Source organism: Balaenoptera ricei, chromosome X (assembly GCF_028023285.1).
Source record: "Balaenoptera ricei isolate mBalRic1 chromosome X, mBalRic1.hap2, whole genome shotgun sequence".
Classification (NCBI taxonomy): domain Eukaryota; kingdom Metazoa; phylum Chordata; class Mammalia; order Artiodactyla; family Balaenopteridae; genus Balaenoptera; species Balaenoptera ricei.
In genome coordinates, this window is record NC_082660.1 from 91,628,504 (window position 1) to 91,640,995 (window position 12,492).

The 12,492-nt window shown below is 44.0% G+C and overlaps 1 protein-coding gene across 1 annotated transcript; it reads left to right on the forward strand.

Moving 5' to 3' along the window:
• The first annotated feature begins 3,181 nt into the window (after nt 1–3,181).
• Nucleotides 3,182–11,743, forward strand: ARL13A (ADP ribosylation factor like GTPase 13A). The gene is made up of 7 exons (XM_059910422.1): nt 3,182–3,240; nt 3,616–3,686; nt 8,815–9,064; nt 9,960–10,065; nt 10,583–10,773; nt 11,392–11,482; nt 11,579–11,743. Exons 1-7 carry the CDS (start codon nt 3,182–3,184, stop codon nt 11,741–11,743), a joined length of 933 nt encoding a protein of 310 aa, XP_059766405.1.
• Nucleotides 11,744–12,492: the final 749 nt, after the last annotated feature.

The following is a 12,492-nucleotide window of genomic DNA, read 5'->3' on the forward strand; positions in this document are numbered from 1 at the left end:
CCAATATTGCAAAGGCCTAATCGCTTCTATTAAAAATAACCATGTTTTAGTAGAGCAATGTTTTCACAGTGCGCTCTCAGGAGACAAAGACCTTAAGCACCCTCGCAGCCTGGAGATTTCATCTACTGGAAAAGACACCTCCAGGACTTCCCTGGTGGCGCAGAGGTTAAGAATCCGCCTGCCAATGCAGGTGACACGGGTTCGAGCCCTGGTCCAGGAAGATCCCACATGCCGCGGAGCAACTAAGCCCGTGAGCCACAACTACTGAGCCTGCGTGCCTAGAGCCTGTGAGCCACAACTACTGAAGCCCGCACGCCTACAACCCATGCTCTGCAACAAGAGAAGCCACCGCAATGAGAAGCCCGCACACCGCAACGATGAGTAGCCCCCGCTCACCGCAACTAGAGAAAGCCCGTGTGCAGCAGTGAAGACCCAACACAGCAAAAAAAAAAAAAAAAAAAAAAAAAGTTCATTTAGTAATTAGCTTTCATCAGACAAGGTAGGGAGATGTGAGTTTGGCTGCTATAAACCAGGCAGTGGTTACCATGGATATGCCAGAACCTTAACAGCCACTGTTAGGACATGGACTTACTCTTCATAAGGGGGCAACTAAGCTGTGTTACTCTGGCAAGAAGGCTAGAAAGCTCAATACACCTTCCTATTACTCTACCCATCTTATGTCTTTCACCCAAAAAGAACCAACTTCTAATCAGATACATAATTAACCACCCCAAGGTATGCAAAATGTATCATTATCTCCATTCTGTAGATAAGAAATCTGAAAATGGTAGGTTTAGTTTAGGTGATTTCATTCCAGAGTACCCAGGAGAGGTGCTAGAAATGAAAGGACCCAGCAATCCCTAGTCCAGTTATTTTCCTTCTTGGTTATCCTACTTATCCTTTTTTTTTTTTTTAAACACATCTTTATTGGAGTATAATTGCTTTACAATGGTGTGTTAGTTTCTGCTTTATAACAAAGTGAATCAGCTATACATATACATATATCCCCATATCCCCTCCCTCTTGCATCTCCCTCCCACCCTCCCTATCCCACCCCTCTAGGTGGTCACAAAGCACCGAGCTGATCTCCCTGTGCCATGTGGCTGCTTCCCACTAGCTATCTATTTTACATTTGGTAGTGTATATATGTCCATGCCACTCTCTCACTTCGTCCCAGCTTACCCTTCCCCCTCCCCGTATCCTCAAGTCCATTCTCTACGTCTGCATCTTTATTCCTGTCCCGCCCCTAGGTTCTTCAGAATCATTTTTTTTTTTAGATTCCATATATATGTGTCAGCATACAGTATTTGTTTTTCTCTTTCTGACTTAACTTCACTCTGTATGACAGACTCTAGGTCCATCCACCTCACTACATATGACTCAATTTCGTTTCTTTTTATGGCTAATATTGCATTGTATATATGTGCCACATCTTCTTTATCCATTCATCTGTGGATGGACACTTAGGTTGCTTCCATGTCCTGGCTAAATAGAGCTGCAATGAACATTGTGGTACATGATCCTTCTTTAAGATATGTTCTTAATGAAGAATTTGTGTGATGCCAGTTTGACCTCTTTTAGTGGTGCTAACAAATACAGACTGCCTGAGATCAAGTTAGGAAGCTCTGCTAATTATCAGGAAATAGACATGAAGCTGCTACTTCTTGTCTCAAAGGGAGATGGCTATCATGGAACCCAGACAATCAGACTCTAGTGTTTCAGGCTCCAGGTCTTATCAGCTTCATGAGCAAAGCTGGAGTAAGGCTGGTTTTGATCACAGGCCACATATAAGGTTTCCCTTTCATCTGGCATAAGCCAGAGCTATTCTCCAGGAGGTCCTTATGGGAATCCAAATGATTTTCTAGGGAATGAACTATGCTCTAAGACATGCTATGAAATGTGAGTCCCTATTTGGGGATGGCAATTCTCTAAAACAGTGGGTGACTCTGCAGAACCCTGCTAAGTTATTCATTGATAAGCTGGCACATACACTGTGCTCAGCAGATAGCTAAGAAAAGCCCATCTGAGTATCAGCCTAAGTACTTTGTTAACCCAACCAGAGCTTCCCCCAGCTCTGGGCCCCAGTGTAATTAGTCATTAGGAAAATATAAATCAAAACCACAAATTAGATACCACTTCACATCCACTAGTATGGCTATAAAAAAATACAGCAATGAGAGTTTGCGAGGATGTGGAGAAATTCGAACCATCCTGCCTTGCTGGTAGGAATGTAAAATGTAGAAACAATCTGACACTTCCTAAAAAGGTTAAACATAGAGTTATCATATGACCCAGCAATTACACTCCTAGGTATATACCCAAGAGAACTGAAAACATATGTCCTCACAAAACTTGTACACACATGTATATAGCAGGATTATTCATAAGAGTCAAAAAGTAAATACAATCCAAATGTCCATCAGCTGATGAATGGATAAACAAAAGGTGGTATATCCATACAATGGAATATTATTCAGCCATAAAAAGTAATGAAATACTAATACATGCTACAACATGGATTAACTGTGAAGTGACTGTGTAAATTACCCTTTCTACTTAGGCAATCACTTCCAAATACAGCTGTACTTTGATATCACCTGGGGAGCTTATGCTGCTCCCTGAGAATCTTTGTGAGTAGGGTACCTGGACTGATGTTTGAAATCAATTAGAGTAGATGATCTCTAAAATCCCTTATAGCATTAGGAATTGTATGAAATCTATGATAGTGGGTCACCAACACCCACATTTTTGAAGCAGAGGCAGTAAGAGAACCAAGCCCAATGAATAGTTGTTAATTAGAACAGGTCTTCCAGTTGAACTCTAAGCTGGTTCTTCTCCAAGGCATCTCTCCACCCCACCCGCACCCCCAAGGTTGCATGAAGATATTCATAACAGGAATGAACTATGGCTGAAGGGATAGGTCACACCTGATGCCATCATGCCTATGTGGGTTGCTTTAATAAGAAATCACCCCATTTTGCCACTAGAGTTGACTATAACCAGTCCCTCCCTCTATGACATAGACAAGGTTGGATAGAATGAAGTAATGGACTTCTGACAGTCCCAGGCTTCCTGTTTATCAGTACCTGTGTACTCATAAGCTGATTTAGGTTCAGAGTTAATAATGGGGCTGATTTCTTGTTTACTTGTTTCCCTTAATATTAAAGAACTAAGCTGAATCATGTTCCAGATACTGACCTCCTGCTGGCCTTGTGTAAAGGCAACTGAAGAGACACGAAGGTAATACTGTAATTATTTCTCTAGACCTGTTCCACCATTTCCTCCAATGTACCTGCCCACAATCCCTCAAAGGACAAATCTTTATGATATATATTATTAGGGGAAGTGACTAAGTAGTGTCTACAAGATTAGGGACAGGGTTGGGGGAGGATGGCCAATTCTACAAGGCAAGTGAATCAGGGAAGAAAAGCATCCTTGGAGGCTTTGGGGAGGGGTCCCCACACCACCTTCTACCACCTGGCTGTCCCTTTTATGACTGCATTGGGACCACTGCAGGCAGAGCCCCAAACACCAAGGAAGAGTATAATTCTTTCTTTAACTTAAGAACTAACAGTACTTTTAAGGCTTTGGCTCATTTTCCTTTTCCATTTCTAGGAATGTGACCATCATTATCATTGGACTGGACAACTCAGGCAAAACTGTTCTTGTGGAGGTGTTCCAGAGACGTAAGGAATTGAGAGTATTAGATCCTGGTTTAGGTCTCCCATGGGTCCCAGCGACCAATGAAACAATCATTCCTTCCTAGCCTTACTTCATGACCCTTGAGTTTCCTCTTTTGAAGGTAAACACTTCCTAACACACACACACACACACACACACACACACACACACACTCTCTCACTCTCTCTCTCTCTCTCTCTCTCTCTCTGCTCTCCTCGGGTGTTATCAGCCTGTTTATGTAATGTCTGTCACCTGCTCCCTTTATAAGATATCCTAATTGAAGGTATTCTCATAATGTCAGTATGAATGAACTCAGACTATGTAAAGCACTGCAGTCGATTAGGAAGGATAGCATGTTTGAAAGTGTCTAGTTTCAGAGCTCAATTAAAGTGGAATTTGGTCTAGATAAGAGAGACAAGTGGGGGATGATGAAGAAGTTCAATAACGTGAAACTCTTTGTGACAGTTCATATAGAGGGTTGGAGCTTGAGAAATGGTGTCAGTTCAGAGACGTGCAAGTTTAATACCAAATCTCCAGTTTAATACCTTGACATTTCAAGAAGCCATTATACAGAATTTCAGGGAGCTACTTTTCCGGTTGTGAAGACACAGCTAACTGCTAGCCAATCAAAGAGCCCAGCACAGTGGTTGGCACAGGATGCCCTCCACTGATTTTTATTAAATAAAAGAAGGGTTATGATGAGGTGGTTGTTTTATGTAGGCTGGCAGCAATCTACAACGTAGAGGAAAGGGCTAACTTGACTCCTCTGCCTCTGGCCTACTTGAAGTCAGCATCAATTTCGTTGAAATACAGCAACAGCCTGCTGGCTGATCTTGCCGTCTGTAGTTGTCTCCCCAGTATTCAGTCCACACAGCTGCCCGAAGGACTTAATGCAAACATCTGATCATGACCCAACCCTGCATGAAACCACTCAATGCCTCCCTGTTGTCATCAAAATAAAACTTAAGTTTCTCAGCTGCACACAAGGAAGGCCCTCCACAATCTGGTCCCTGATTTCTCCAGCTTCACTTCCCATGCTCTGCACATAGGCCCCCTGATGGAGCCAAAACAAATGACTTGCCATTCATCTGCCACTATACCATTCTAGTTCACATGCCCACACTTTCTGTACATGCTCTCCTGCTACCTAGTATTTCATCCCCTCCATCATCTACCTGCTTAATCAGATGCCTCAAGACACAGCCTAAGCTTGACCTCAGGAAAGCCATCCCTAACGCCCAGCGCCTCCTTCTTCAGCTCCTACTCTATTCTGTGCCTCCCTCGATTATGCACTTATCACAACATCATTGCACAACTGCAAGTCCATCCCCTACACTGCGAGCCCCTGAGGAAAAATAATGGATTTTTTCAGCTCTGTATCTTCAGTCTCTGTACTTTTAGTACGTTCAGGTAGCTACTCATTCACTTGTGGAATGAATGTTCTCCCTCATTCCACCATTCTCCTCAGGCTACATGTTGCCTCATTCCAACTTTTCCCTCTCTTCCCCTCCCCCCACCCTCGGAGTGGTAGCCCCAAGCACATTTTAGCCAATGGTTCAGCCTGGTATCCCACCTTATGGGCAGCAGACTTGACTCTGCCTCTCCCAATTCTCTGATTGGCAGAAATGGTAAAAAGGTAAGCAGCAGCAAGAAAATCAAGGAGCCAGGGTAAATCACAAGATTACTGATAAAAGTGGGGATAATTTTTAGAGCCCAACTCAGCCCCACCCCTAGATTCCCATCCAGTCTGGGTGGGGCCTGGGAATCTATATTTTAAGAACTCCCCAGGCCTTTCAGTTGGCCAGTCAGCTTTGAGAAGCACTCATCTGTAATTAGCCCTATGCTATTTTGCCTAGGAGAATAGCATCTGCTTTCCATTTTAATTCCTAGAGGACAGAGCCTGGAGTCTGTTTAATTTGTTACTGTATAACCTGCCTTGTGGTTGGTGAATAACTTGGGGCTGATACATAAACCAATAGGTTTATGGTTGTGACTTCATTCACGGAGAAGTTTTTAATGGCTAAGAAGCAAAGTGCCACTGATGTCACATTCTAAAGAACATCTCAGGCCACCTCTGTCCGTGCAGGACTGCCAGAGTCAATCTAGTAGGTTCCTCTGTACCCAAAATGCAATAGCTTGCCCCCCCACCAGCTCCTGCAAATGTTCATGATTGCCGAAAACAGATAATAGCCTAGGGAGGAAGTTCCAATCTACAAGTAGTAACTTGTGTGAATATCTGAAGGCACCAGCTATAAAATCTTTTGGGACATAAGCCATTATCATTAACATCATTCACTATAACTGTTTTGTCTGGCATGGTCATATGGGGCAAGGAACCCAAGCATGAGTACAAGCAGGTGCCCTAAATGAGGGCGTTTAAAGCAGTTTCTTTCAAACCCGGCTATACATTTCAATCATCTGGGGAGCTTTAAAAGAAAATGCTGCCTGAGCCCCGCCCCAGATCTATGGCATCAAACTCTCAGAGAGTGAGGCCTAATGTCATAGGTTTTAAAAGCTCCACAGGTGATCCTGGAGCATAGTGAGTACTGAGAGCCAAAAATCAGAATCACCTGAAGAGCTTTCACACCAACTGATCTGGGACCTGAAGGTTCAGATATTTTGGCCTGGAGAAAGCCCAGGGAATCAAAACCTTAACAAGCGCACCAGATGATGCTGAGACACAACAGGCATGAATTTTACTGCTCTTTAAGGCAGTGGGTCTCAAAATGTAAGGTGCAGAAGAATCACCTGGGGATTTTGTTAAATGTCGGAGTTTGCTAAACATACAGATGCTTGGGTCCCAAGCCTAGGGATTCTGATTCATTTGGTGCAGGGTAGGACTTAACAATCACCCACATGTAACTCTAAAGCAGACAGTCCCCAAACTATGCTTTATGCAACACTCTGCTAGGGATATAGAGATGGATTCATCTCAGTACCTGTCCTCAGAGTGTTTATAAATTAATAGAGGAAATAAGAGAAATGTAAATTTTCAGGGGACAACTTCTGGTGGCATCTAGGGTTTGCCAACAACACATTGAATTATTGAAGAATTGGTAAGGTTTCAAGTAAAAAAAAAAACGGGGAAGATAACATAAAGCTTGCACTGATACAGAAAACAAGATTTTAAAATTACCTTTAGAGTTTTCACCTATTCACTTATTATTTTTAAGTAGTCTAATACAGACATAACAAATAACACATCAAAGCTGTGACTGAGGGCTTCCTTGGTGGTGCAGTGGTTAAGAATCCGCCTGCCAATGCAGGGGACACGGGTTCGAGCCCTGGTCCAGGAAGATCCCACATACCGCAGAGCAACTAAGCTCCTGCGCCACAACTACTGAGCCTGTGCTCTAGAGGCCGTGAGCCACAACTACTGAGCCCACGTGCCACAACTACTGAAGTCCGCACGCCTAGAGCCCGTGCTCTGCAACAAGAGAAGCCACAGCAATGAGAAGCCTGCGCACTGCAACAAAGAGTAGCCCTCGCTCGCCGCAACTAGAGAAAGCCCACACGCAGCAACAAAGACCCAACGCAGCCAAAAATAAATAAATTAATTAATTTAATTTAAAAAAAAAGCTGTGACTGAAAATTATATGTTCTGTGAAAGCTATAATTAAAAATAAATCATTGACTAACATAAAAACAGAAGAGGACATTATGAGATGACATTAAAATGTAATAATATGTACATATACACACATAGAGAGAGACATGTATACATGTAAATGTGTGTATAATCATAAATTTCCAAAGATCTGAAAGCATCCTATTAACTTCTCAGCTAAACGACTTATTCTGGCAATCCTATGGAAAATGTTCCAGGTAGATTTGAAACTATAAATAAGAAGCTACTGATTCTGGTCTTAGAACTCCCAGGTGTGAGTGTAGAGAATCTATAAAATCATTTTATTACTAATATGGGCAGAGAGCTGGGCCAGAACTGTCAGTTGAACAGACTGGAATGGGTCTGCAGACTGTCACGCTGAACCACATTTCTCTGGGGGCTGAGTGAGGGGTGGAATGCCCTGTGGAATTGTATGGTCTGGCCATAGCCTTGAAAGGGCAAAGGTACCTGAGTTTGGCATGGTTTCTCGGAGGAGATAGGAGGAAGAGGACTTCATACGCTCATCCACAGTAACAGGCACCATAAACGTTTACTGAACACCTACTGTGCATAAGGGAATGCAGAGCCCCTCCCTCACAGAGCTTAGATTTTAGCTGGGGAGACAGGACACACACAGAATGAGGTGAAGGACCAGTTTAACAGATCACGTGTTCAACAAGAGAGAAGTGAGAGCTGGACTGGTCAGAGAAGCTTCCTAAAGTAAGTGGTACTTGAGCTGAGCCTTGAAGAAAGGATGCGAGAGAAGAGCATCCTGTTAGTTCATTCATTGATTCACTCATCAAATTCATTCAACAAATATTTGTTGAGCACCTGTGTGCCAACCTCTGTGCTTGGCATTATGTATATAACGGTAAGAAAAACTGAAGGGGTTCCTATCCTGTTGCAGTTTATAACCCAGATAAATAAATCATAGAATTTATAACACTGTAATATGCGCTGTGATAGTGGTAAGCCCAGAAGAAAGGCACCTTATCCGGACTGGGGGATGGTGGTGTGAGAGAAGACTTTCTCGAAGGAACAAGATCTAAGTTGATATTTAAAAAACAAAATAGGTGTTAACCAAGCAAAGAGTAGTGGAAGAGTGTTCTAACCAGCAGGAATAGCATCTTGCGAAGGCCCAGGGCAAAAAGAGCATGACATTCATGTGGAGTGGCAGGTAGAGAGGCACATGAGTCAGGAAGCATAGGGAGGAATAGACTGGGTACCAGGGACCCTGGACACCAGTCAGGGAAGAGATGGATCTGGCAGGTTAGGAGGCAAAGGAGTCTGTATTCTATCTTCGGAGCAGTGGGTACTCACGGAAGGTTACTGAGCCAGGAGAGGGTAGCATGAGCAAAGTGTGGTTTAGGAGGATGGATTGGCGAGCATGAGCCGGATGGGAGGATACATTCGTAGGATTCCTCAGGGCAGGCTCTAGTCAAAGTTCAGATCATCGTTTAACAAATTCTTTCATCTAACTATAGCCCCGTTTTGTTGTTGCTTCTCCTCTCTTCCCCTATGCATAGTACTCCCCAGTAGGATGGGCGGTTGTATGAAACCTGAACTGACCACAGTCCTGCTGGATGATTATGAAGTTTCCATCTACGACCTGAATGGAGACAGTAAGGGCCGAGAAATCTGGCCAAACTACTACGCGCAGGCACATGGACTTATTTTTGTCCTGGATTCCAGTGACTCAACGCGCATGCAGGAAGTGAAGGTCATCTTACCACGCCTGCTGTCTGATGAAAGAGTGGCCGGGAAACCCATCCTATTGTAAGAGTCTGCCTTTGTGTCCAATTTCCCCTTCCCATTTTGTGCCTTTAGAAGAGAAGTAGACAGCGGAAGGGTTAAGTGGTCCCTGTGTCACATCCAGTTAGACCTCCTCTCCTCTTTGGCTGAAGGGGAGTGGCCCAGTCCTCTGGGGGCTGTTTTCAAGAGCCACTTTCTACCAGGCGCTGCCATGGGGGAACCTGTTACCTAACTGTGCAAAGGTAACTTTGAAGGCAAGCATCAGAGGGAAATGGAGAGTAATATCTGGATCTTCCACTGCACCCCCCGCCCCAACCCATCCCTCGACTCTTCCTGAAGACTGCCTTCCTAAATTTGCTTCTTTTTTCTGGCTTCGGTCTTTGACCCTGAGATGATGGCAGAAAACCCCTATTTTGTATATTCAACGCCAATGGCCTCCTCCCTTGGAAAACTGCCCAAGAGTTATGTAACTAACTCTTACCCCAGGATGATGATTCAGGTGGCCTGTCAATCCTCACCCCTCCCCCACTCCCTTTTACCCTTTTTTGTTCCTCGTTAGGACCCCCAACTCAAGCGTGGACAGAGTTTGGGGGAGGATGTAGAAGCGCCAAATTCGTTTGTATCCCAGTTAGCAATTCTAATTAAAGTTTGATGGTGCAGTGTAGAGGAAGTGAGAAATGAGGCCTGGGGATTATCTCGGATTCAAATTACTTGTGCTATTCTTTCCTCCACTGAGAGTTGGCTAGAAAAATGTCGGGCTCACCTCACTGGGTATGGCTTAAAAGCTAGTCCCTGGATATGTAGCAGCTGTACCAGAATTGGTTGTCCCCCTCTTTCCCTTCTTTTCTTTCCCTTGGCCTCTATCTCAGTTTTACTCTTCCTCTCTTCTTCCCTCCCTCTCTCCAATGCCCGGCTTTAGCCTGGCCAACAAGCAAGACAAGAAGGACGCCTTGCTACTTCGTAATATTACTGAATATCTGCTGCTGGAAAGGCTAACGAAGAAGAACCAGTCCCCGTGTCGAATCGTAAGTGTCCAGCCCTCCCCTCCCTTGTCCTCTCAAGCAAGGCCAATGCCTCCCTTGGCCCATAATCAGCCTCCCATGCTGGGTCTTAGGCAAAGCCTCTCTTTGCCAGGCAACAACTACAGTGACGATTTCTGACTCAACAGTGATAATAAATATCCCACTCTTACAACACTTTCACATCTGTTTTCTCATTAGGCCTGCAAAATAGCTCTTTAAAGTTGGAAGTTTCAATAGCCTCATTTTATGGTTAAGAAAGTTAAGGCTCAGAGACTCTGAGTGACTTGTCCGAGGTCACACAGCCAAGACATTACACTTGATTAAAGGATCTTAGCTTTTGTACCTTTCATATACCTTCTCAGGACTGAATGCTGAGTATCTCCTAGGAAGTCTTAAGAGCCTCTCTAGGCACAGCAGAGCTTATGTGCACGTGTGCTCTTTGGCTGAGGGTGACTGGGACTGTGAGCCCCAGGGGTCCCAGGCTGCTGGGCTGGAGCCTTCTCTTCTCTTTTTGTCACAGGAGCCCTGTTCAGCCATCAGAAACCTCCAAAGAAGGAACCCTGAGCCTATAATTGGAAGCCTGCGCTGGCTGTTATCTGCCATTGGGGATAAATATGAAGAGCTGTGTGCTCGCCAACAGCCACTCCCATCGAGCATCCCAGCCTCCAAGGGCACCACCAGAGGCTTTGGGGAAATACGCTCACCAGACAGGTACCGAGCTGTCTCTATTAGGTGTACTGATAAGAATAGATGCAAAAGTCAGTCTTCAACATAAGCAGTGAGTTCTGGGAGGGGCATGGATTCTGTGCGGTGCTGAGCAAGTCTCTCAAGATCAGTTGGCCCAAATGGGGCAAGGGCAGTGACCACAAACATACCAACATTGTTAGGTACACCCTCCCCTCGGCACAATTTAAGTGGTCACGTCAGTGGGATGAGTTAAGTCATCAGTATTAGATCGTCTCCAAAAGAGGGTTTCAATTCCCTGGTTTGTCACAGAGAGGAGAAAAGGAGCACGAGCCCCTTAAGGAGCTTATTGGCAATATTCTATGGCTAAATGCCCTGGAGGTGCCCCACATTCTCCGCTTCCTGTTCTCTGATCATCCCAATGATAAGGAAAGATGGGAGGGAACAGGAATATGGAAAAGAAGAAGAAAAAAAAAAGAAAACGGGGTGATCAAGGTTTTGAGGAATAAAAGGACTAAATGTCCTCTTGTTCTGTTGTCCGTTTAATTGTTCCAAAGACATATGGCAGGGCTGGGGGATAGCTGGATTTGATTAAGGAGCTTGCATCTGTTTTCACTATGGCTTTGTCCTTTCTATCTTCCCCAGCTTCACTACCAGGATGGGAAACTCCAAAGAAAAAAGACAGTGCCTAGGACAACACTCAATGGAACCTAAGCCTCTAAAGCCAATCCTACAGGTAAGTGGCTCATTAAATGTTATTGCCCCAGGGACCAATCCCTGAGCTCTCGGGCACCAACTGACTTTTTTTTTCCTTCATCTTCCTGCTATACAGAAAGAAGGTGTAAGAATAAGACCTAAAAAGAACATATCAGTAACATTTGCTTTAGACGAACCCGAAGAGGAGCATGAGTGTTATGGGGGAAATGGAGCTCGTAACACCACTGAGCTTTGCTACAATGAGAGCCCCCAGCTCCATATGCCAAGGAAATCTTTTTGAAGGTAATCCTGGATCAGTGGTTAGTCAGAGAAGAAAAGATATAAAGGCCTTTCCTCACAATTTATAAAACAGTATTCCTATTTTGAGTCCAAAACTCTTTTCTCATAATATGGTTGGTGGTCAGAAGAAAGAAATGTAGATGAAGTGCTTGGGGATCACCATCTGGCCGTCCAGTATGATGCCCCAAGATCTTTGTTTGGATGTCTATAGGGTTATCTTAAAGGTTATGATTTCCAGTGGTGGAAGTACAAATTGGTACAACCTTTAGGGAGAGTAGTTTGGTTGTATGTCTCCCTCCTACTCTCCCTCTCTCTCTCAATAGATATATATCGAGAACTTTAAAATTGTGGAAACCCTATGAGCCAATCATCTCATGTCTTAAACTGAAGCCAAAGATAATTACACAAGTACACAAAAAGGATGCTCATGGTTGCTTAATCATAGCATTGTGTATAACAGCTAAAAATTGGAAACAAGCTAAATGCCTAACAATAGTGAATGGCTAAATGAATTATGGTGCACCCACACAATGGAATACTATGCAGACCTTAAAAGGGCTAATGTTGACTTATATTTACTGACATGGAAAGTTTTCCACAACCCAAGGTTTTGTTAGAGAAAATGGCAATTGAGAGCACAGCACATATAGCATGATGTGTATACATGCATAGAATATCTGGAGGGGAATCACCAAACACAAGCAGTGGTTTACTCTAGGGGTAAGATTCTAAGTGATTTTGAGAAGAGCC

Bases quoted from the DNA above. Each gene is read 5' to 3' on its own strand.
- ARL13A (XM_059910422.1), top strand. From the start codon at position 3,182: ATGTTCCAGATACTGACCTCCTGCTGGCCTTGTGTAAAGGCAACTGAA. The intron at 9,065-9,959 runs GTAAGAGTCTGC...GCCCGGCTTTAG, and splicing joins GCCGGGAAACCCATCCTATT to CCTGGCCAACAAGCAAGACA. The intron at 10,774-11,391 runs GTACCGAGCTGT...TATCTTCCCCAG, and splicing joins GAAATACGCTCACCAGACAG to CTTCACTACCAGGATGGGAA.